General features: G+C 36.3%; 1 protein-coding gene across 1 annotated transcript in view; it reads right to left on the bottom strand.

The window, feature by feature from the left end:
- The window catches only part of CERKL (ceramide kinase like), a 61,911-nt gene that overhangs the window by 22,719 nt on the left and 12,877 nt on the right, over positions 1–26,315 (bottom strand). Inside the window, exons 2-3 of the mRNA XM_049800777.1 lie at positions 13,540–13,782; positions 5,626–5,757 (exon numbers count right to left, since the gene is read on the bottom strand). Of these exons, the coding sequence (XP_049656734.1) occupies positions 5,626–5,757; positions 13,540–13,782 (375 nt within the window). The remainder of the gene's footprint in view (positions 1–5,625; positions 5,758–13,539; positions 13,783–26,315) is intronic.

Here is a 26,315-nt window from a genome sequence, read left to right as displayed (position 1 = left end):
ATACTGGCACTCGTGTCACAGACTAATGTCAATAGGATTAAAATTGCTAATGATCATAACAGATTAACTGGTGTTGACACTGGATGAAAAAAAAAAAATGTTATTTACTGTATAGTGAGTTTAAACCAATGTTATTTGTCCAGTTCTCAATCACTCTCTTTTCCTTTGTGATTCTGCCCTAAAAATGGGGGCGTGGGGAAGACTGTTGTTTTTGCCTAAACATCCAGCTTGTAATTGTGCATAAACGGAAACAGAAGAGTCAAAACTAGGAAGAGAAGTGAGACAAGCTAGGAGCCTGTTGGGGTTACCTGTGTTTATTTTTCTTTAGTATGTGTAAGATTTTGCAAGATAAGAATATATTTCTAAAATACTAGCTCCAATTATCAGTATTTGCCAGTACTTGTAGGTATCCCAAATGTGGAGCGAGCTTTTGTTGAACTGGATTTTTAGAAGAGCTATCATTCTTCTCCTAATAGCCATATCCCAGCTGCAGCACTCAAGATTGCAAACACTTAGAAGACTGTATAAAGACAAGTTTTTAAGTATTGCTTAGCCTTAAGCTACAGTTAAAGTACTGCTTCAGTTTAAATTTGCTAATTCCCACTTTCTACTGCACTAAGCACTTCAGAGAATTGTTTATTCCATGTAACCCAAACCAACAAAACATAATCCACTCTTTAAGACCCTTGGTTAATTTCAATCAAATTAATACATCTGTAGTGTGCAAATTCATTTGGAAAAAAAAAAAAAAAAAAAAACAAAAAAGAAAAGAAAACCCTACCAAATTTAAAGATAATAGGAGAAAGTAAATGCTCTTTCAGAACTCACTTATTTACATACATGCCTTTTGACTGCTGTATACCCTTAAGTAGGAGATAATACCTCCACTCCAGACTTCCAAATAAAAAATAAAAGTTTATTCCAGCAGAAGTTACAATGAAGAATAAGATATGTCAAGCTTGATCACATAGGAAGCAACAGATGAGGACAGCTCTGTCTTTCAGCACTCCACCATCAAAGCTTGCTGGGTTTGGGGTTTTTTTTAGTAACCTGCAAGTCTTGCATTGTGGATGTGCTGCAAGCAAATTTAAGATTTTTGTGGACAATGAATTTTAAGCTTTAAATATGTTTACGTGAAAAGTAAAACTATCTAACTATAGTTACTATAGTAACTATAAAAGTAAACTATCTTCAGTGTAAAAATTGTACAAAAGCCTTCAGCTTTTACTACTTAATACACTTTTCTACACCACTATTTATGTAAATATAGGCCATGTTTCAAAAAAGCAGTAGCAGTGAGATGCACACTCCAACTTCACAAAATCCAGAACAATTATGGGAAGAAAAAAACCTGTTCAATTTACTTGAAATGAGGCACTTAGTTTTATTAGAAGATGGTACCTGTAGACAGGAGTTTCACTCATGACCCAGGCTCACTTTTTTTTTTTTTTTTTTTTTTTAAATGCATAGTTCTTAATTATTTAGTTCACCACTAGCATTTAAAACTGTTATGTAGTTTTCTCATTTTGCCTGTAGGAGGAGTGTTAGGCAGCTAATAAACACAATACCATTTGGACATTGCCAAAATAACCTTATTTTAAGGATAAACCATTAAACAGTCAGATGGCTAAAACCAAAATTTTCTTTTCAAAATTTAAAAGAAAAATAATTTTAAAATTAACTTTAAACTGGTTTTATTCAATTAGGAAAACTGTTTTTAAAAACACTATAAATTATATTCATAGCTTATATTAAATTCTAGTAATTAATCTAAAAAAAAAATTGATAATGATTTGACTTATTGGTTCAGCTTTAGAATTCCAGGTGACATTATGTAGCTAAAAACGTAATCTTACACAGGTTAATGATAATGCTGCCTTTAAGAGTCTAACAAACAAGATTTTGTTCACAGTAGATAAAAGAAACACTAACCAGTAGTAAGATAAAAGAAACACTAACCAGTAGTAAGGAATAAAATTTTAAAAAGGTAATTTTCTTTAAATAGTTGCTTAAAGTAATAACTAATTTGACAATATGACATAGTCAGTCATCTGCAACTAAGGTCTGCATGACAAAAAAAAACTTTTTACAAAAAATTGTGACCAAACAAGGCTAAGTTTAATTTCTAAGAAGACAGCATTATTATTAATCTGTTTACACTATTGTCTATGCCTTGCAGGTGAAAATATGTCTGTAAGAATCAACACATATAAAGCTGCTCCCATACCCTTATCAATTAAGGGAAGTTAAGAAATTATCACTACAGAATTCTAAAATGGAAAATCTTTTTCACACTTTGTGCCGCAAGTCAAACCGCTGAGGAAAACAACTGGCCTGGCTGAACAGGGAGCTTTTGCTAGGAGTCAAGAAAAAAAGGAGAGTTTATCATCTCTGGAAGAAAGGGCAGGCAACTTGGGAGGAGTACAGGGAACTTGTTAGATCATACAGAGGGAAAATTAGAAAGGAAAAAGCTCAGCTAGAACTAAATCTGGCCACTATTGTAAGGGACAACAAAAAATGTTTTTATAAATATGTTAACAGTAAAAAGAATCCCAAGGAGAATGTCTTTCCTTTAATGGATACAGAAGGGAACGTAGCCACCAGAGATGAGGAAAAGGCTAAGGTACTTAATGCCTTCTTTGCCTCAGTCTTTAATAGTGAGTCCAGTCATCCTCAGGGTACTCCACCCCTTGAGCTGGAAGGTGAGGATGAAGAACATAACATACCCCCCTTAATCCAGGAGGAATTAGTTAGGGACCTGCTACGCCATCTGGACACTCAGAAATCCATGGGACCTGATGGGATCCATCCAAGAGTACTGAGGGAACTGGCAGAGGTCCTTGCCAAGCCACTCTCTATCATCTATCGGTGATCCTGGTCAACAGGGAAGGTCCCAGAGGACTGGAGGCTTGCCAATGTGACTGCCATTTATAAGAAGGGTCGGAGGGAGGATCTGGGGAACTACAGGCCTGTCAGCCTGACCTCGGTACCAGGGAAGATTGTGGAATGGTTTGTCTTGAGAGCACTCACACGGCAAGTCCAGGATAAGAAGGGGATCAGGCCCAGTCAGCATGAGTTTACAAAAGGCAGGTCCTGCCTGACCAACCTGATCTCCTTCTATGACCAGATGACCCGCCTAGTGGATGAGGGAAAGGCTGTGGATGTTATCTACCTCGACTTCAGCAAGGCCTTTGACACTGTCTCTCATGGCATACTCCTTGAGAAGCTAGCATCTTGTGGCCTGGATGGGTGCACTCTTCATTGGGTGAAAAACTGGCTGGATGAATGAGCCCAGAGGGTTGTGGTGAATGGGGTGAAATCCAGTTGGCGGCGGGTCACAAGTGGTGTTTCTCAGGGCTCGTGTTAGGCCCTGTTCTGTTTAATATCTTTATCGATGATTTGGATGAGGGGATTGAGGGCACCCTCAGTAAGTTTGCAAACGACACCAAGTTGGGAGGCAGGGTCGATCTGCTTGAGGGTAGGGAGGCTCTACAGAGAGATCTGGACAGGCTGGATCGATGGGCTGAGGCCAATCGTATGAAGTTCAACAAGGCCAAGTACCAGGTCCTGCACTTGGGTCACAGCAACCCCATGCAGCGCTACAGGCTTGGGGAAGAGTGGCTGGAAAGCTGCCCAGTAGAGAAAGACCTGGGGGTGCTGGTCAACAGCCGGCTGAATATGAGCCAGCAGTGTGCCCAGGTGGCCAAGAAGGCCAGCAGCATCCTGGCCTGTGTCAGATATAGTGTGGCCAGCAGGAGCAGGGAGGTGATCATCCCCCTGTACTCCGCACTGGTGAGGCTGCACCTCGAGTCCTGTGTTCAGTTTGAGGCCCCTCACTACAGGAAAGACATGGAGGTGCTGGAGCGTGTCCAGAGAAGGGCAACCAAGTCGGTGAGGGGCCTGGAGCACAAGTCCTATGAGGAGCGGCTGAGGGAACTGGGGTTGTTTAGTCTGGAGAAAAGGAGGCTGAGGAGAGACCTTATCGCTCTCTGCAACTACCCGAAAGGAGGTTGTAGTGAGGTGGGTGCTGGTCTCTTCTATCAAGTAACTAGTGATAGGACGAGAGAAAATGGCCTCAAGTTGTGGCAGGGGAGGTTTAGGTTAGATATTAGGAAAAATTTCTTTACTGAGAGGGTTGTCAGACATTGGAATAGGCTGCCCGGGGAAGTGGTTGAGTCACCATCCCTGGAAGTATTAAAAAAGCACATAGACAGGGTACTCCATAACATGGTTTAGTAACATGGTTTAGTGGGCATGGATGATGGTTAGACTCGATGATCTTGAAGGTCTTTTCCAACCTAAATGATTCTATGATCTTTAATCTTCAATCGATTTTACTTTAAATTGTGGGCTAAGTAATTAAAAAATACATAGACACAAGTAATTAAATTAGCAAGATAAATCTTATTTTTTATATATATATATATTTAAATTTTTTATATATTATATATAAAAATTTATTATATATAGAATCATTTATCCTCATGCCTAAATCAGATTTGCTCAGAATGATTTTTGGCCTGCAACCTAAACTAGTCATGATTTCACAAGAAGTTTAAGGGAGAACTGTATGTAGGCTGAGCCCTCCGTCGTATAATTTGTTTAAGCTGGAACTGATTATTTTGCAAGCCAATTACAACAGACATAAGAAAAGACTTTTTGGTGTTAAAATGTCTTGCACTAAAGTTTACACTTCACTTGGATATGAATTGCATAACCAAAACTTAGCAGTGTATTAAAGGGAATTGTAATACTATGGATAAAAAGATATTTGGAATGGGAAATACTGATATCATTTCTCTGAAAACTTGGGTCTGTTTTGGGACCAAATTTGATGCAGCATAAGTTTTGGTCTCTTCACAGAAGGGGGCAGAAGTAATGATCAGGTCATTAATATTTTACTGCTTTAAGAAAATTCATTGTTTTCCTGTTCAATTTCTTACAAAAACTCAGTCAAATGAAACAGCCAAAGGGCAAATTCAGGACATAAAGCAGAACTCTGGCAGAAATTGGGGCCTTAAATCCTAACCTACTATAGGGAACCCTGTAGCAGGGGCTATAGCATCAGAAGGCAGCATCAGTACATCATTACAGTTGTACCTTCACGTTCTCCAGACACGAAGTCATGCCCATGTGCCTCGTGAAAACTGCCCTTGTCATCACAGAACTTAATCCCTTAGGCTTCCAGGTCATCCCTGAAACTGAGTCAGAAGCCAGAAATAATGCTTCCTTTGGATAAGCCTCTCTTATGATGTCAGGCCAATAGATGTTCTCAGAAGAGAAGTAATATTTAAAGACATGTGTTTGTCAGAATGCAGGAACAACTCTTAGCAAGTATATAAAAGACTGTCAGACATTAAATGCTTGTTTCTTTTTACAGAATGCTTGCTTTAAAAAATAAAAAAATATATTCCTAGTATTGATAGCTATAGCAGAAAAATAGTCGATGAATAACAGAATTACTGAAACATTTTTTATAAAATAAAAATATATTGTATTAACTACACTTCTAAATAGTCTACTTGCAGTCAAAGCCAATAAGGATTAGCAGCAAATTCAAATTGTCTTGCATGCTTAAAATACTAGTTTCACAAAGGATTAAACTATGCTTTTGAAGCAACTTACCTGTGACATCAGTTTTGATGTCAGCAAGCTTAAAAAGAGGTGCAACTTGCTCATAATAAACATGAGTAGCTTCTCTTTTATGGCTGCTTGGATTAACAAACACTTTTAAGGATTTTGGTCTATTTTGAAAGCCTAAAAAGAAAACACAAAACATTTAAGATGACACACAGCCCAGCTATTTTTACAGCTTAAATTAATTTTTAATATTAGAACCATTACAGTATTTTAACAGGATAAGTAAATTATAGTCTAAAAAAAAGTCTCAATTTCTTCTTGGATGTGTGCTATTTATCTTAAGATTACAGTACTGATTACTTTTGTATGTACAGCTAATAAAGACTAGAAATGAATCACACACTAACCAAAATGCTATGGGACCAAAAAAAAAAAGTATATGTCATAACTAGTTAAACCCTGATACAGGAGCAGGGTGAATGTGGCAAGTTACAAGATCGGGCGACAAATAAAACCCCCAAACATCAAAACATATCCTTTTTGGAATTTAATATGAAACACTCCCAGCAGGCATATGACAATAACACATAACAAAACTGATACTACAAGCCAATACTTCTGTTTTCTGAGATTCCAAATCAAACAGTGCAAATGAAATTCCCTCATCTTGAAGGACGTCCGAAGAAATACAAAGAAAACTTGGTACTATCATTCAGAAATGTGAGAATTATTGTTCATTTTATTTTTTTAAAAGTTACATTTAGGTCTTTGAAGTAGTGAACTCTGCGCAAACAACACTGAGAAATACTGCTATGCAAACAGTACCTTGTCTTAGACATTACCCCATGAAGTAATTTTATTATTTGGAATATGGCATTTTGTTGAATAGTAAATAATTCATACTAAAGCAGTAACATTACTTTTCAAGTTCTCTTTTCTAGAATTCTTACAACTGCCATGATTCAGTGAGGTTGGTTTGCTACAAAAAGCACTTGGTGGCATGCAATATTGATATTTCTTTGATAGTTATTTAAAAAACATTATTTGAACAATTTTGTATTCAGTTAATTCATTTATAAATTCTAAATTTTCTTTTAGTATCAGGTTAGACTATCACTTTCTTAGCCAAATGAAAGCTAGAATATCTGGCAAGTACACTGCTTTCAACATTCAAGAACAAAATTAGTAGTAGGCCACAATTCCAAAAGGAAACAAGAGTGAAAGCACGTTTTCCTGCCCCATGTAGAGTATTACTTCCATTTTTACAGCCACATGTACCTTCCGAGTGTCAAGCTGGGACTTCCTGAAGCTCTTCCCCACTTACTCTACCTCAACAACTGAACCGGAACAATTCCTCAGAGAAATTACAGCTAAACACTATTTCAGCATCAAAGGGGAAAGTATTCCTTAAGATCAAAACATAAGAATCATAGAGTACCATAGATTGTTTTTTCACTTATTTCAACACACCAAACAATCTGGAAATGAAAACTAGCACATTATCTATTTTGTGTTAGTAAATCTTAGAAGATTTCTTAAAGATACTGAAGGAAATTACTGGATCAGTTTGCTGCTATAACTTGAAAGCATACATAAAAAACAAGATTTCCAATTATAGTTATGGCAAAATGTTACACAGTTACAGTCCGATGTCATTGCAAGGCAAATTAATCCTGATGAATCCTGAATATCTTCATTAATAAGCCTTAGTACCTATATTTAAAAGTATCTCCTTTAAAAAGGAGATAAAAGAAAACAGGGAACTTGGTGAGGACAGCAGATATGCTGGAGGCCAGGGTTGCCATTCACAAGGACCTTGATTAGCTACAAGAAAGTTTTGACAAAAGCCTCAAGTTGTTCAACAAAGACAAACACAAAGTCCAGCACCTGGTCCAGCAAAACCCTACCAGTGCAGGCTGGGGATTGACCAACTATGCAGCACCTCTTTAGAGAGCATCTGACCTTCCTGATGGGCAAGGAGTGGAACATGACTGAACAGTGGGCCATTGATGCCATGAAGACCAAGTACTTACCAGGCTGCAATGACAAGAGGACAACCAGCAGTTCAAAGGATATCACTACGCCTGTGTATTCAACACCTTTTGAGCCTGAATCTCAAAAACTGCATCCACTTTTAGGGCCCCTAGCACAGACTGATAGTGGCAGAGTCCAGCAGAGAACTGTGACTACAACAAGGGGCTGGAACAGGCCACATACAAGAGGCAGAGGTAGCTGGCTTTGTATAGCCTTGAGAAGAGAATCTACCTAAATGCTGTCCTTAAGTATCTACTGTGGGAGTAACAAAGACCACCAAGCCAGACTTTTTTGCAGGTGCAAGGACAAAAACGCAACGGACACAACTTGCAGCAAGGAATATTCCAATCTGAAATAAAGAAAAACACTCTTTGCGATAAGAGCAGTTATGCCATGGACCACATTGCCCAGAGAGGCTGTGGAATGTCATCCTTAGAGATTTTCAGAACTTATCTGGCTCTTAGCAACCTGATCTTGTTTAGAAGCTCACCTGCTCTGAGCAGGAAGCTGGAACAGATAACCTCCAGAAGTCTATTCCAACCTAAATTATTCTTGATTCTCTGGAGACAGAAACAAGCACTGCAGGTATGTATTGTAGCAGAATTTCTAATCATAGGAATTGCAACACAAACAAGGAAGACTACACAAGTACACAAGTTCCCAAACACTATTAAAACACATAAATCATCATCATCAAGACATTCTAATAATCATTATTCAAGACACTTAATGGAAATCTGGTATTGTTGCAGTCTTTTAGAAGTTGTAAAAATATTAAGACCAAAAAAATAACTTCCGTAACTTGATATTTTGCCTAAAGTGTCAATAGAAATTGAATTGAAAACTACAAGAGAAAGGACTCCTGATTCAAAAGAGAAAAGATTTAGCCACATTCATAAACATGCTGTCATGTTTCTTATCTTCTCTAGAGGAACTCCTACCTGTGGTCAGCTGGCCCTAAATGCTCAACCCCCACCAATACCCAGAGGCACAAAACTGTAAAAGCTGACTACAGAGCCTTGATTTGTAAGTAAAGCATACCTTTAAACTCAAAAATACACAAATATATATAAATATACTTATAATACACAAAGCAGAGGAAAAGAATAAGAAAGTACAGAGTTTGTAGAAGTACAGAAAGGTGATGAAGTGTCATAAATTCTGTTACCCAGCTAGTGTGAGTTACAATACTGCTAAACCACCATTAGGAGAAAACTGAAGGGAGAAAAAGCAAACATCGCTATCTCACTTAACTGGTTTTGTGTTTTAGGTGTAAAAATTTAAGTCCCAGGTGGCAATAAAAAGTTTTAAAAGAAAGCATAATCAGGCAAAAGAATACAGACTTTTCAATTGGTGGGGGGAAAAATCCTAGATTTTTAAGGAAACAGTTAAATTTTTGTTGGGGTTTGTTTTGGTTTTTGTTTTTTTTCGTTCATTAAATGATTCTAAGCCAGGAACTGTATTTATGGTTCTATATATTAGGCTATTGCTGAAAAGTAGATCAGAGTTAATATATAAATCCTATTGAGGTATTCAAGAACCAAATGAATTCACAGGATAAAAATGTTAGCATATTCTCTTTATGACTACTTCAATATTGATTTACCTTTTTAGCAAGGTAAACTATTACATTTATAGAAAGAAGTATCATAAACAAGGCATTTGAGCAAAGATATGGTACACTACTGATGTGGGGGTTTTTGTGCCAAATGACTGCCAACCGACATGAAAGGATGATCATGACAAGAACTGCTATTTATTGTTCCCAGCATGCACTGGACGTGTTATAACACACCAAATAGCTGAGTTTAATGAAAGAATATCCAATAAGAGTCAAAAATTAAACTTTCACACAATTATATAGTGAAACTTCTTTAAAAGTATTTTTAAATAATAATAATCTTTTAATTTCCTTTAAACAACATCTATATGAATGAATCCATGTCATTTACTACAGTCTGCAACCGATTTCAGTCTGTCAGCCTTTTGGTGTTCTCCTAACTGGTATTCTGTTATTGTTTTCTGTGGCTGCTCCATTTGAAATGAACCAGCGCCTAAAGCAGGAAGGCCAACTGTTCCTCTAGTACTAACAAATGTGCTAATATGCACTAGTTTAAACTTGATCTATCAAGTGAATCAGTGAACCATGAAGGGTGGTGGGTCAATCAGGGTGTTCTGAAAACAAAAGCTCATAGGGCAGCAGAGACGCTATGCTCAGACATACATCTGTGCTGCTTTCAGTTCTTAGCTTTATGAAAATGGGTTTACGCTACAAAAGTTAAGAGCCTGGAATCATGTCATTACTGCATACATTTATAAATACTTTATACAACAGTAAGAATATTATAGATGAAAACAACTAATAATATGAGATAGATCTGTTAATGTAACTATGGAGACACCACTGTTAATATTAACTAACCAAAGTTAATGTTTAACATTAATAGTTTAATTAAAACTTCATGCATGAAGTTTCAGATGTTCACATCAAATCCCAGTGTGAGAGATACTACAGAATAGTAGATAAATATAAAGTGCACTTCATGCATTTTTTGCTACTTGTCATTTATTCTTAACCATATTTACTGTCTTCTGTTAGTTTACAGAGTTTTTAAGCAAAACTTTTTCAAATCAACTGTTAATAAAAATAAGTCTTATCTTGCTAAAAAAAAATAAATCAAAAGCCAGATAAGCATTGATAATTATGCATTTTCCTCTCATTTCTTGGCCTGTCTTAACCATTTAAGAAACACTGGGCATTTGCGTGCACAGAGGATTTAAAATTACACAGTGAATTCCATGACACAGTATGCCCCCACTGTACATGCCCGTAAGTCCACTACAAAAAGATGCGATGTAGAAATGGAAATCACCCAGAGTCAGGTGTACAACACGAGATCAACAGCATACTAGAATCTGTCTAAGCTGCCATTTGGGGCTTTCCAGGAGCGAGCTCAGAACCAAGGCTCCATAGGTACATGCCTTGAGGTGGCAGTGGTTATTTTACATCAGTTTAACAAATATGCAACATACAGAAGATCAGTTTTCCTGAACACCCTATCATTGAGCAAGCTCTTCATATCTAGCTGGCATGCATCTGAACAGCAGCATTATGCAGAAAATAAGAACTTATTTAAAAGTGGGAAGACGGTAGTACATGTGTTTTGTTACCCTGTCTCTCACACACACGAAAAAGCCGTAATAGCAGCCACTGTAACTAAATTCTGAACAATGTATCTGTGTGCTCACTTGCATGATGATGGGGTTCATAAAAAATTATAGCCTAGTTAGATTTTTAAATTGAAGAACAAACAGGAAAATCCATGCAAGAAACATTCATATCAGACACAAAACACAGTAAAAGGGAAACTGTGTACATATTTCAGAAAAGAAATGAAATCTTCATTAGAACAAATCACCAGATAAAACTCTAGCTCATATTGTCACTGCTAAACTTGCTGTTGTTGTTCCTTAATTAATGTATATGCATAAAAGTCTAAAAACTTGTCAAGAGTAAGGTAAACAAATAGAAATTGCATTTATTTTCAAAGGAGACACACCTTTTAGTAATATTTAGCCATTCTGACAAATTAAGTACATGTTTACTGACAGCCATACCCAAACATATATACACTCGACTTTGGTAAACCACCTGCTTTTAATTTGCTCCAGCCTAGAAGCAGTAAAATAAAACCTTCAAGTAAATAAAGCAGCAATTAATGAAAATCTACTTTGTGATCAGACAGATTAGAAAAAAAAAACCACAAAACCAAAACAAACCACGTACACTTAAATTTTTACTATTTTGGAAGGATGAAATTTTAACTTTATCCTGCAGTTCATAAGGAAACCAAAAAGGAGCCAGTTTGAGTTCATTAACAAAGATGTCACCAGCACTGCTATGAAAACAAGTTGTGGCAAAACTGATGAAAATTCATCACTGTTTCAAGCAGACATATATCAGTGTGCCTTTTGAAATTTCAGTTATTGAGAACTCAACAGAACTTATCTGCATTTTATACTTTTAGTTCTGACTTGAATCCCACTGGGAACTTCCTACCAATGTTTGGTACATTTTAAATCAGAAGACTTTTTTCTGAATTATACCATTACTATACCATCACTGTTTGAAAAACTGATAATGTTTCTCTGCCACACTGAATGCAGAAATACTGCTGCTTTTTTGGTGATTTTCTGGATAGAAAGACAGTTTGAATATCTACTCAGACTTCAAAATGTAACAGTGTGAAAACTACTCTTACTGTAATTACAGAACTTAAAACAAATACACATTAGGAAATTATATTTTGGGGGTTGTATTTGGTTATTTTTTCCTCTCCGAGTCCTGATTATTCCTGAAGTAGAAGGACAGGAGAAAAATGTGCTGATTAGAGATCAGGAAAAATCTGCACAAGGTTTGAGCTTTTGGAGAAAGACTGAAGCTGAAGGAAGAACTAGAAACAGCAGAACTGCACAGAATGCTTTTTTTTTCAGGTTCAGGTGGCTTCCAATTACAAAGCTATAAAACAGAGACTGCACCTCGAAGTCAAGGCAACCTGAGCAAGAGATACTGCAGCTTTTTTTCTGTGAACATATGGTATCACTGCTCCTGATGGATGGAGGGTAATCTGGGAACAAAACACACATTTGCTCCTTATGCAAATGTCCTTGCCTTTATGGGTAGCTGGAGATCTGCAAGAATCTTGGCACTTTTGCAGATTTAGATATTTTGTGATAAAGTCTTTCAAAAAGGGGCAAGGGAAGGCACTTTTCTAATACACACTTTTATTTGGAAAATCCAAAGCATATCGTAAGCAAACAATGTAAGAATGTACCGTTAATAACTCATGTTATTTTGCTTTCTCTAATACCTGCTTTTGACAAAGTCAATTTACTAGAAGTACACTATAAATTGCTATTGAAAGTGTTGTTACAAACACTACAGATGTGCAAGATTTGAATTCTATAATCTGGCTCAGTATTAACAATTCAGCTGGAGTTTTAATAGTTTATTACAAGATGGATTGTTTTTCTTCTGTAATAAACAAACTCATTTGCTATAGCCTGTAAACAGAGACACATTTCAGAGCTAAATCAGAGAGTTTAGTTTGTGGGGGGGGTTTTGTTGTTTTGGTTTTTTAAATCACAACTATATTGTGTGTCTTTCCAATATTGATGGTATTAAATTACAGTGAAAGGCTTTGATTTGTTGTGGGAGTTTTCTCCCCTAAATGGTGAATACTTCTTTCTTAAATTTGATACAGCTTCCATGAAAAAAATGCAACTATCGTGGTTTAAACAAAGCACCCTGAAACTGGCATTAGCCCAGGCAAACACAGAAAGATATTTTTAAAATAAAGAATTGCCTCTCATCACTAGCTAGTGTCAATACAGTTTGTATCAAATTATACAATAAGAGCCCTACAGAACCTTAAAACTTCCACCTGTGAACCTCTCCCATTAGTCTCTTAAAGAATCTGTGGGTCTCAAGTGGGAGCTCCTAAACAGTCACCAGGAAGTCCCTGAAGAGTTCCCAGTACTGCAACAACTGTAGTACCATCAGACGTGCTGCAATACCGAGTGAAAACATCAACAAAATATTTTATTTCTTTAGGAAACAGATTTCCCAGAAGACTCTTAAGTCAGAATACAGTAAGCTACTTATTTTCTGTAGCTTCCAAAACACTTCCAGCAAATAGTACCAATTTGTTTCATTTTTACAGATGCATTAGTCAATTATTGTCACTTTCCTAAATTTTATACTTCATCATGTAAAACTTCAGTAGTAAACATTTTCCAGCAATAATATTCATATTTGTGTGCTTTAATTTCCACAGGCAAAATACTTTTCTAAGCTTCACTCAACCTTACGTATTGCCAATAGAAACAAGTCTGAAATAATATCAACCCCAATTAAATGCTTACCATTCAAAATTTCCTTTAAATGTTTAAACCATGAATGACAATGATCTTCACTTAAGTTATTTAAATGGATAGCACAGTCTGTTAGTTTATTCTCTTCTTTATGCAAGCATTTAAAAATTGTGATACCCAACAAAGTGCCACCTTTTTTCTGCCCTACAAAACGACGACGTTTCAGTTTTACTGAAAATACATCTTTCATTTCAATAATCTCTTCTTGAGCCTGTAAAACCATACTGGAATCACCTGTGGGGGGGGGGGGGGGAAACAAAAAAAAAGAGAAGTGTTATCAATATGATATCAATATGGTTAGGAGTAATATCTAAAAAAAATAGTTATGGCTTCATCTCCAGCTATATAAACAACATGATTTCAGAGAGGTTATTCAATCCCTTTTCTGATATTCAAAAAAACAAATAAAATTGTAGATTGTAAGGACAGTGAACCACTTTGCATTGAAAAAGCAAAATCTTCATTGTATATTCCTAAATCATAGCAATCATAGCAGTTGTATTCTCCTAAATCATAGATCAGAAGGTGTGCTATGACCCAAGCTGACCATATGCTCAGTGTATTTTTTTCCTTTGATACAACTGCTGCCTTTTGTGATTAGACTAGAGACATATCAGAAAATTGTTAAGCAAAAATAGAAAAATAAACCAAAAGTGTGTCACCCATCTTGTCTTTAATTTTCAAGTTACAAATTTACTTTACAAGACAAGTAAAAGAAAAACACAGTTTCAAAAGTTCTTGTGACAGTTCAAGACCCTCACCCCAGGGAAGATTTGTGTTAGGCTAGAACACTAAGCGAGGGTTTTCTTATCTCGGGGCTGTTACACACACCGACCCTGTGGCTGCAGACTCTATCACTTCAGTGACACTAGTTCCAAATGCCTTTTGGAGATATATCAACTGAACCACTGTGGTACATCTGCTCTCTTGAGATGTAAAACACCTGACTCCTCAAAAACAAAGTCAAATACACAGAGACTGAAGGCAAAATGTCATCGTTCCTGTAGGTGCCAGATACTCTGGACATGAAAAGTTCCCTGCTTTCTTTGTAATTACAGCAGATCCGATACACTAGACCAATAAAGGTCGCTTTGCAGCCCAAGGCAAGAAAAGATAGAAACCAAGAAACCTTTTCCAAATCTAGCAACAGCTCAGACAAGTGGTTTCTCAATAGCAAAAGCCATAACAGATTCTGTTTGATGAATGTTTGCTGCACGCTATACTGAAGTGCCACGGAGAAGCTGCAAAAGTCTATTTTAACTGTCTTCCTGGGAACGATGGACAGCACTGCAGGTTAGACAGCAAAAGCCAAGTTATCACCTACTTCATTACACCACATGAAGCTGACGACTTCAGAAAGTCATACTTTTTCAGAGCAGGAAGAAGCAGCCTGCATCAATTCTGGTAACAGTTTGACACTAGCATTTCTCAACATCATTTCTTGAACCAGACTATGCAGTGATCATCCTTCTATCCAGAAATCCTGGAGGACTGCACCTTAGCAATGCTAACACAACTAAAGCTCGAGTCAGTATTACCTCTCTTGACAATTCTCAACAAACCCATTCTTTCCTGTTCCATACCAAATAACCTACTGTAGATAGAACCATGATGTTATTATACTTCCCACGTATTTTTCCAACTTGTTACATTTTACCATCTTAATTTCTCTGTATGTCAGCTACTAAGGTGTAAAATGGGTCTAAAATCATTCCATTCTTAGCAGGAATACTGTGACAAGCAAATCTGTGTGTGCACTGAGATAGTACACAGGAAATTGTCTGTAGTGCAGATTTTCTGAAGTATGCAGCACAAACAGGAGGAAACTCACCAAACAATGAAAACAAAACAAAGCTCAAAGTACTGTAATGATTGCTGTAAAACTACCTTCTATAAGATACATTGAATGAAATCAGGGGACTGAGGAGGGGAAAAAAAAATTTTGTATGATTCCTTTTGAACTGTAATTTTGCATAAATTCAAAGGGTGAGTGGACATTGTACAAGCAACCTTAATATTAACGTTACCAACTCAGAGATCTTGATTTTTTCAAACTTTGTATTGTTCTTTTAAAACATTTGGGGGTAAATAGTCTTTGTGGGCCTTAAATTAAATGCTTACTTGTGATATCCTGAATCACTTACCCAAAACTACATAGTTTAATACTTTTATTTAAGACTTTCTTTAATTTTAAAAACAGCAGTTTTAATAGGGTCTGCTTATCGTTTTCCAGAAAGTCTCGCTGTCAGACATACTGAAAATTTCAGCACACAAACCTCAATGTTTTAGGAAAATGGTTAAACATAAAGAGTGTTAAATATAACAACTGTTCTGCAGCAATAACCGAGCTGCAGCATTTATTCCCCCAGACCAATACAAATATGCTAAATGGGTTTGCTTTTAAAATATTTTTAAACAAATAACATTTTGGATTAAACTATTAGCTTTGTTGAGAATATCACAAATTCTGTTGTGCTAATGTTATGCATATGCAACACAAATAAATTACAAACATTAGCTTATTTGTCCTGCACAAAGCAAGTGAAATGAAGGCCTGTTAAAATAAGTTTTATTCCCCCAGTAGCTTTCATAGAACAACATTTAGTCATAAGCCAGGTAAGGCTTGTTTTGTCTTTTCTTTTCATGCCACTATTGCAGCCAGATAGATTTTTATTTGCTTTTACATCTTCCTCTTACTCTGTATTTATTAAATTCTTGTGTTGCTCAGATGCACATCAAAACTTTTGAAAATTAAAATAATTCACTCCTACTAGGCAGCACCACACTTTCAAAAATAGCGTTTGACTCTAGTTGTTCTACTGGAATACATTTCCAGATACATCTTGGAGAAATATATAAAACTGCAGGAATACTGAACTGTACAAAAGCATCATCCTCAAGTTTTAAATTGCACAGGAAATACTGAACTAGCTAGTAGGATTAGGACAGGCAATTTTTAATAAAGTTGAAAATAAATCTGCATAAAAGTCCCTAGGAATATTCCATAATTTTCATCTTCTATTTTTACTGAAAATAAGATCATTACAAATGCAATAAAATTTTATAAAACAATTCAGATAAAGAAAATTTAAGTCATGAACTACATGTATAAAATATTTCTAGTATGTGATAACAACCAAGTTTACTTTAAAAATACAGTATACATTGGATTAGACACTTTTTTAAACTTCAGAAAAACCTATTGGTTTGTTAGTATCATATTGGTTATTGCTAGCTGTTTCAGGACATTAACTGTCCTCTCACATTACTTAGAAAGATATTGGGTACCATCTGTTCTTGCAAGAGATTTAAGTATACATCTATTAGATATCATGCTATTTATTTAATTCAGTACCCACTTCCCATTGTTGTATTTTCTGGGGAAAAAAAAAGTCAATTTAATTACAAGGAATAAAGATAATCTCTTCTATCAGGCTGGCTTGTCATCGTGAGAGCAGAGAGGCAACCTGTATAAAGTAGGTTACAGTTGTTACGGAAGAGTAAAACTAACAGCACTTAGCATTTAACAAAGATCTAACAAAACCAGAATATATGGCACTTAAAAAAAAATATTACTATAAGCCAAGGGCTTGTCTAAATCAATCTCAGCACATCTGTCTGATGTAGAGCGTAAACAGGATTAGAGTTGGATTTATCTGCTTGACGCTAATTGTACTCACAGTTTCTGCACATGTCCACTTCCCCCCCCCCCCCCCCCCTCCCCAAATACAGCATGAAAAAAGCCTGCCTGGATATATGAATTTCTAGGAAGTTTTATGCCTCCATTTATCCTCTCGCTGACTTCAGGCAATGAGACTATCCTACATTTCTCCTATTTATGGTAGTCTAATCTCTTATTTAATAAAAACTTACTTCTAAATATACTACACTGAGCTAAATCAAAGGATGAGGGACTAACACACTCAAATACAGTTTAATTGTAAATAGCAAACCAAATTTTAATTAGTTCAGAGTGTTAAACTAGGCTTTAAACAACTAGATTATCTCATGTTTACAGCAAAACTGATGAAAACATACACAAAGATAAAAGCAGTACTACTGAAGAATAGAATAGTTTGTAAAGACAAGTGTGTTATTCAAATATAAACACCAACACTTCGACAACACAACACTTACTGGACTGTTTTCCTACCATAGAGGCACAACATCTAGAAGTGGTATTTGAGGACTTAATTTCCATAACAAATATCTGGAGTACATGGAAAACAGTAGAAAATACACACGAAATGTGACCATATAATTCAAGTAGGAGAACTGGACATGAAGGAAAATGTGTTATATTCCCTTGGTCATAAATTCTTCCTATGACCTTTGGCAAGACACCTAGCCCTACTTAACTACATTTAATAGATAAATCTCTTTCACATTTTAGGTTCTCTGTCCCATCACGCTCTCAAAGTTTACCTCATTAATAGATGACTGCTATAGTTGACTGCAGTGTAACATAACAGAAATAATTAGAAATAAAAATCATCAAGACTATACCAAGGAAAATAGTGATCGACAATTGTTATCACAGAACGTTTACAGAACATCCTACACTGTATGAACACCATTTTCAAAATAACCATTCAAGATATACAATAAAATATAACTTTATTAATATAAAACCAAAAAGGAAATAAATATAATAAAAAATGAAATTAGTATTGACAATGTGCCTACAAATTTAGGCTTAGAAATACTTAAAATTAATATGATAAAGTCTAATGCATATAAACCAGCAACTATTAACTCATTAACTATTAAGCCCATTTTACCCTTACTGTAGTCGGCAAAGCACAATAAGTAGTATGCAACAGATTCATAAATCCTCTGCAGTTTTCAGCTACAGCTTTGATTAAGAAGGACTGGCAATGAAAAATGTAAAGGAGCAAGTATGCTCATTCTTGCCAGAAGAGCTGAGAATCATTGTATAGCTCGTCAGGCTATTTAACATTAATTTAAAGACTCTAAACACAAGACAGAAAAGCTATTTTCAGAACATCTGAATTTTCAAGTTTTTTTTAATTTCAAGACAGGTCATGCAACACCTTTGGCAAAATTTGATACTATGCCTCTTACTCTCTTCTGCAAGCAGAGCAAGTGGAATTGCACTTTCTGCTTGCCAAGAGTATCAAACAGTAAGCTGAGGAGAAGGTGGTACACCAAGGGCTACGTCGGGGAGGGGCTGTTTTTTCTTTGAAGATTACCTTTACACTACTCTAGTCCTTTTAAGTGGTGTTGTAAGAGAAGCATAACACAGCCAAGGCCCTAGTCTAGAAAAATGTTTCTCAGAACGTGTGCAATGACCTCCTTGGGAACAGCAAGGAGTTCAGAAAGTACTACAAAGTACTGAAGAGATGTATCTCAGTTCCTCCAGAGCTGGAGAGTAAGAGCAGGGTGTAACTACTAACTTCATGTTTTAATGGCAGCTATTCACTTGCACCAACAGCTGTATTCCTTTAGGGCAGAAAACTGAGCTTAAGAACATCTGACAGGAAAACAACCAATTTTCATTCTCCTTCTCCAGAGAATCTGAGGATGAAGTGATGTATTTCGCCAAGCCAGTGCAATACGTTGCTGCCAATCCCTCTACCAATACAGGCACCTATCCTCACTCACCTGCCCTGACTGTGTACAGCCCTGCCCTTTTCCTTATGTCTGGCACTTGGCAAAACCTAGCTGAGTCAATTCCACTCCCTAAGGTAACATAGATCATCCACTTTGTTTGTTTATTTTTTTGTTTTGCTTGCTTAGTCTTCTGAAAAGTTGTTTAATATAATCAGTTCAACACAAGTCCTACAAAACTAGAGCTGCTCCAAAGTGGTAAGAAACTACACAGCAGGGGAGAAGTAAGGACTGGGACTGTCTCCTTTCATCAGCAGGAAGTCAACATGGTTTGAGCCAATCTGCTGTGCATTTTCACTTCCAATTGCTAACTCCCAAAAGATCACACAAACACAAAGCAACAAGAGTCAGCGGCAACTGGGAAAGATGCACAATTGTTTCTCTTAATTTTTAGAACTCTACTTACATCTTATCAATTAAAAAAAATCATAAGTCTCAGAATAAAACTCCACTTTACAAACATATAATGGCACATTAAGGTAGTTTCACTGGGTAGGAAGTTACACACTATTTTAATACAGCAGTAAAAGGCATTACTCACTATTCTGGCTTAGAGAAGTCATCTTATTTTAAAATACTATCATAGATTGCTATGTCTAAAAATAAGATTATTATGAAGAATAATTGAGATATTAAAAAAATAATATTCTTGAACAAATCTGTACTTCAGGCTCCAATTTTTCAACTCGGTTCCGACAAAAAAAAAAAACCACCAAACAAACCAGTAATTTTCCAATGCAAATCCCAGATCATGGGATAAAGTCTTATATTAGATAACAGAAATTACATTATTTTATTTCTCTGTTTAGTAATTCTTATAAAGAATTTTTTAAAAGACAAAATGTGATAAGTACAACAATATAAACTTGGCTTTAGTGGCATTGTGCAAGTTTCAATACATTCTACAACACGTGAAACGTTTTTTCATTCTTTGCTAGGGGTATTTCTTAAAAATTTTACTACCTTCACAGCATGGGTAAACACATCTAAAACTGCAACCTCCAACCTTTCATCCGGCCCTCTCGTTTCTCTCCTCATTTCAAATGGCTCTTTCCCCCAAGACCGCTTGACCAGCTGACTCCAATCCCTGTTCTCCACCATACCTTTTAAAAACTAATCCTCATTCTTCTGAACATCCTCATCAAACCAAGGGCTGTTGCAGATACATGCCCCTGTGCCCAGCATCATATCATCACAGCAACTGCAGGAAGAGCAGCTTCAGGGGACATTTGGTGTAGTCCTTTAAGTCCTGAGTTGGACCACACTCAAGGACTCAAAATTTGATTAAGTTTCACTACACCTTTGAAAGATGGCAATAGGGAAATTTCTGACAACCACTGCCAAACTGCCTAGATGTGGCTGAACCAAAATGAAAAATGACACTGGCAACTGGCAGAGCAAACATGAGAACAGTTTGGTTAATCCCATACCATAAGGGCAGAGTTTAGTACAGTTCAGAGGTCATCTTTTCTGGAGCTGACTCCCCCTGGAGAGGAGCCAGACCTGGGGACTTCCTCTCTGAGCGTGACCAGACCCCAGGAGTAACACTTGCACTCAGCATCCTGGGTCTCCGTGATGCCCAGCAGGCCATGGACAAGGCCCTTCTTCTTGTAATGAAGCTCATTAGACATCTGTCCATCAAGCTTTCATTAGTGTCTTGTCCCATCTCCGTCTTAGAGCAGTGAAGTACCTTGCTTATTAATTACAACCTAATGGCAGAACTTGTCAGAAAAACATACGGAAACTGCTAGTTTGAAAGGAAGCCCAATAGATTCTTGAATAAATACCTCCATGGAAAAGTGTGATTAAAGCTAAGCACAAGGCCTAATGCTGTTCCAAACAAGAAGCTTCACCTTAAGGAGAGTTTCCTCTTCCTCCTCCAAGAAAGAATCTGAGGGAGATGATGAAATTAAAAAATAACCCACCTAACAAGAAGATCTACTGGGAATAATGCTATACAGAACAACAAAGCTAGCTGAAAGGAAGCAAGGCAGACAGCGAGCGACTGTGAGCCTGAAGCATTTGAGAGGATGCATGCAGCAGAGACTTTGCTTTTTAATAGGTACATTTTCTCATTAACACCACACCAAGAAAGATGTCACTGAAATAAATTTACTATAGAAAGCTCTACATTTTATGTTAAGAGCATGGCCCACATCCTGCCTAATTTCATAATATGATTGGAAAAGTAGCAGCAAACCTTTTATTAAGTGCCTGAAATATTGGGGCTTTTCATGTAGTAAGGGAAAGGAATTATGTAACAAACTTCAGCGTAACAACAGGGTAACAGACATCACCGATTTCCATCATTTTGTAAAACCTCTGCAAACACAAGCATCAGATTAAATGACTAGTCTTACACAGACCAACAATACAACCATCATATAATAAAATTCATTTAAAGACAGAGATTTCTGAAATAAAACAGAAGGCTGGGATCTAAATGGCTTACATGATTTAATACAATGGGCTAGCAGAGCTGAAAGATACTAAAGAATCCCAAAAGAGGAAACGTGAGCTTAATTTTACATTCCTTCAAAAAAATCTCACACATACACACTGTTTTGTTCCTACTAATTTATGACATACTTCTGTCATTTCAGAAAATAAGGGGAAGTGAGGAATCAAATAGCCTCTTATGGCCACATGACATCGCCAAGTTTGATTAACTACAAGTTAATAATTAGTTCTACTTGGACTCTTACTGGCAGGAGATTTGCTTCAGCCTCAAGTACAGATTTACAAACCATCCATACTGCTAAATATCAGTGTCTCACTTTCAGGGAACTCAACATGCCTCAAATATCTGAATTTTGGTCTTTTCTGAAAAACATTGTCAAGAATTTTCTTCAGGAAGAAAGAACAGACGCATCCCATTCTAAACGCAGGACAATTTCCTTCCATAAGCTACTCTGGTAATTCATGCTTTTAGGTATTGAAGCACAGCCATCAGCTGCTAGATAAGCTCATCCATGAACTTCTCATGGATCAACAGCTACATGTTTGGCTTTATCCTCATTGACCTTTGGTCTGGGTTTTTCAGGAGCTTTCTTCATAAACTCAGCTGTCCTTTGTATCATTCTCTCTGCACCTTCTACACTAACCCAAGGGTAAGAGATGATGACAGCACCACCAAAGTCCTCTGACAAGTATAAAACCCTTCCCTCACCCCAATGCTCTTCAGCTCAGTTGCTACATAGGAATAGGAAGAATGTAAGCTATACCACTTTGCCTGCAGGGATGAATCAATCCTATTTTGTTCATATACACCACACTTGTAACAGACTTAAAAGCAACAAAAAGGAAAACCACAGAATTTTGTTAGATGATCTTTATAATATAAGTGGGGTTTTTCCCCGTTCCTCTTAGGGGAACTGTTCATATTTTTCTAACTTTGTAAAATATTTTGGCATATTAAAAATATACTTTATACTACATAATATATGTATACTACAAAAATTACTTAGAGCACAACGCAAAATTTAAGGTATACTTAGTCAATTGTGCAGTATACAAATTAGCCCGTCATATAAAGAGAAAGCTTACAAAATGCAATACTCCAGAAGCTTTCTGGTATTACAATTATTGTTATTGTATGTAATTGACTACATTTGCAGTGATGCATAATCCTGTGATTGAGGAAATTACATTCTCAGACTTGCACCAATTTTAAAATTTTGTTTGTAGCTTAACACTATGACAAAGCCCTCACGAAAGATTTGATACCAATATGATGTGACACAACTGAACCAAACCTTAATTTCACTCACAGTAAGAAATCACAGGATTAAGTAACACTGTGCAGCCTTTTAGAAAAGTTTATTGCTTCCAGATGGATGCAAGTTTCCTTTCAGCACTGATTGTACCTTCTGTACACAGGGTGCCAATGTTACTATAAATATAGACAAAAGCAGTTATAAAGATAAATTATTAAAATATTGACATAAACAGGCTCATACAATACTGCCTCTATCCACAAAGACAACTACATTAGAGTGATGCGAGTATCACAAATGTTCAATAAAAAACCACATACACCCTTTTTAGAAATTACAGCCTGTATATGAACAAGCACAAATTTACAAGGTATCCATAAAATGACTTCTAATTCAAACTGCGTGCTCTTTGCCCCATGTTGTGTAGTGCCATGTGTTTCACTGCATGGTGCATACTACCAAGATGTCCACCTGTGCCCATGTATCTGCGCAGCAAGCTAAGTATATGCTTACTTCATTTAGCAGCAGAACTGTTGAATACACACTGCAATAAGCTTACGTTGAAAGAAAACTAAAAGTGTAAATAATAAATGTCTTCAATTTAAATTTCAAACCATGTACATAAGATAGTGATAAAGTGTATCAACAGCTCTACAGTATATTTTCCAGAAAAAAATTCTGGGGAATATCTAATTAGACTATAAGAAACTTGTCTATAATGCTATTTTGGAAATCAAAATATACTCAAAAACTATCAGGTAAAGCCAGTACTTTGAGTTGTTTTAATATTTTATGTTGTTATACAGTTCAGGAATTATAAGAACAAACGCTAATGAGTCATTTAAAACACATTATTTGAAATTTTCATGAGATTCTCAAAAATTGAAAATCTTCATCTTGTTTTTTATTTGTATAATAACTAGTGCATAAAGTAGAATTAGTTAATGCATTTTAAAGAACATACAGGATCCATAAAATGCTCTGTGAATAAAATTTCAGCATTAAGTACCATGTAATTCAAAATTAACTATTGGCATAGAAATAATTTTCTCTTTTACAGCAAACTACATTGGTATACCACGTTACATACAGAAACCTACTTATTTTCTGACAGGCATACCAACTGCTTCAAAATCTAGCTACTCGTCAAAAAACCACCACCAAAATTAACACCCCCAAATTTTCCATGATGTATGCTTTGCATCCTTGCATGCACCAATAGGCTCAAACAAGCAGTCTTCTATCTATTTTAAACAAATTCCTTGACATCTCCCATCTACTCAAGTATGGTAACTGTAGCTACACACCACATTTACATATCTATTCCTAATCCTCATACAAAGAAGTACTAAAATCAAACAGAAAGACTACTGATCAACATATGAAAAAAACCCAACTTCAGATGAGTTTTCACTGTTTGGAGAAATGCATGTCAGATAACAAAGATACAATTCAAACCTCTCATACTACACACGAATTTTTACTCCCCCAAACTTTTAAATGCTAGCATTACACCAAATGGACATATGTGTAGAGGGATTACCACTATCAGGTTGAATCAAATATTTTACTTGCAGGTCCTAAGAATTTTACTCACAGCATAAAGGTCCTGCATATGGTTGCAGGATCAGGCAGGACTTCATATTCAAAGCACCCATACAGCAACTAACAGAGATGCATCTTCAGACTCTCACCCAGGCAGACACACAGCATGTGCATTATTGTTACTATTCTACCTAAATTTTCTTCTGTCACAATATTAAACTTACCTTGCTGATTTAAAAGTAAACTTAACAAATCTGAGTTTCTACACATGCCCAGCCACATATTACAAATCCGGCAATAATCTTTCATTTAGCCTTAAAGTGAACCAATGCGAGAAAATTATCATCACTGTGTTCAAGGATTAATTACTATAGATACCTTGGCACACATCTTTAAGCTGTTGACATAACGAACGGATGTTTTACATTGAGGGTCATCTTCTACCCTGTGAAGATCAGCAATCTTCCGAAAGAGATTTATGGAAAAATACCAGCTAAGCATATTGAAGCTGCACTTTTTCCTAATCTTGAGGTTGATGGAAACAGTTACTCTTCTGGAATGGTTTGTAATGGTTTCACACTCATATCCTATACAAGTTTAGCTATGGTATTTGGAATTTAACTTCCCTTCGCCAAAATAAAAATAAAAAACCCCAAGACTATAGTAATTATAAACATATGCATGAGCATTATTTTCAAAGCACTTATGGCTAGGAAATACAGGTTTCCTATAGTCTGCTACTGAATTGTAATTCTTAACAAGGCTTAATAAAATTAGCCTCTTGATGTTTTGTGAAACAAAGAACACACATTCTTTAAACCATATCGATCTACCAATAAAAAAAGCACCTTGCAAATGGAAGGCTAGGCAAACTGAAGTTCAAATTCTACCAAGAAAGCTTGCTTAGTAGTGCAAATACAAATGGAGTTAGAGACTAGTGATGTGTGTGCTTTTACGTAAAATACCATTTAAATATAATTTAACTGGTTTCTGGTACGTAAGACCAGCAATACCAGGTCAGAGCAAAAGTCCATCTGTCCCAGTATCTTATGTCAAACCATAGCCATAAGCAGATGCTAAAAGAAGAGAAGGAATAAAGCAAGCATTTATTCTATTTTCCACTAATACTTTTCCACTCCCCACCTGTTTTCATTTGGGACACCCTGAACTGACTGCAGTTTCTACACATTTAACAGCACTCACACAAGGGCTTCCATCTCCAGCTGAATCCACAAAATCTTTTAGCATTAACAATATCCTTTGGAAGCAATTTTTGCAGTTGTCTTACTTGCTGCATGATTATTCCTTTTGTTTTGAGCCTGGCTCTTCTTAGCCTTATTAGATGCACCATATTTCTTATGTTGATAGAAAGCCACTGCCATCTACTTTCTCCAGGCCCCATCTCAGCCGCCTCCCTTTCAGACCAAAAAGTGCCGGCCTAGTCCATCACTCTCATCCATGAGCCACTCCTTACCTTTAATCATGGTCACCCCCTGAACCTTCTCCACTCCCACATCATCTTTTTTGAGAACACCAGAACTTCACACAGTATTCAAGATATGGTTAAATAACCGTTGGTTTATAGATCGGACAAGCATCTGGTTTAGTCTCTATTTATGTTCTAATGATCCTTAACGTAATAATCACAACAACTATTTAAGTGACAGATGACGTTTTCCACATAATAATCCTATGATCATATACGTTAGGAATGGTCTAGCTACAGCTCCTGATCAGGATCCCAAGTTAATGGCGTTCAAATACAAGATCAATACAGTACACTATGCTTAATTATATCAACTCTTGGACTCACTGTCCCATTGCCTAGTCAAATCCGTCAAACGGACATGTCTCTGAAGCTGTGCTGTAGGACAT

Source organism: Accipiter gentilis, chromosome 1 (assembly GCF_929443795.1).
Source record: "Accipiter gentilis chromosome 1, bAccGen1.1, whole genome shotgun sequence".
Taxonomy (NCBI): domain Eukaryota; kingdom Metazoa; phylum Chordata; class Aves; order Accipitriformes; family Accipitridae; genus Astur; species Astur gentilis.
Note: the sequence above shows the minus strand (reverse complement) of the source record. Positions and strands in the feature narration are given on the sequence as shown.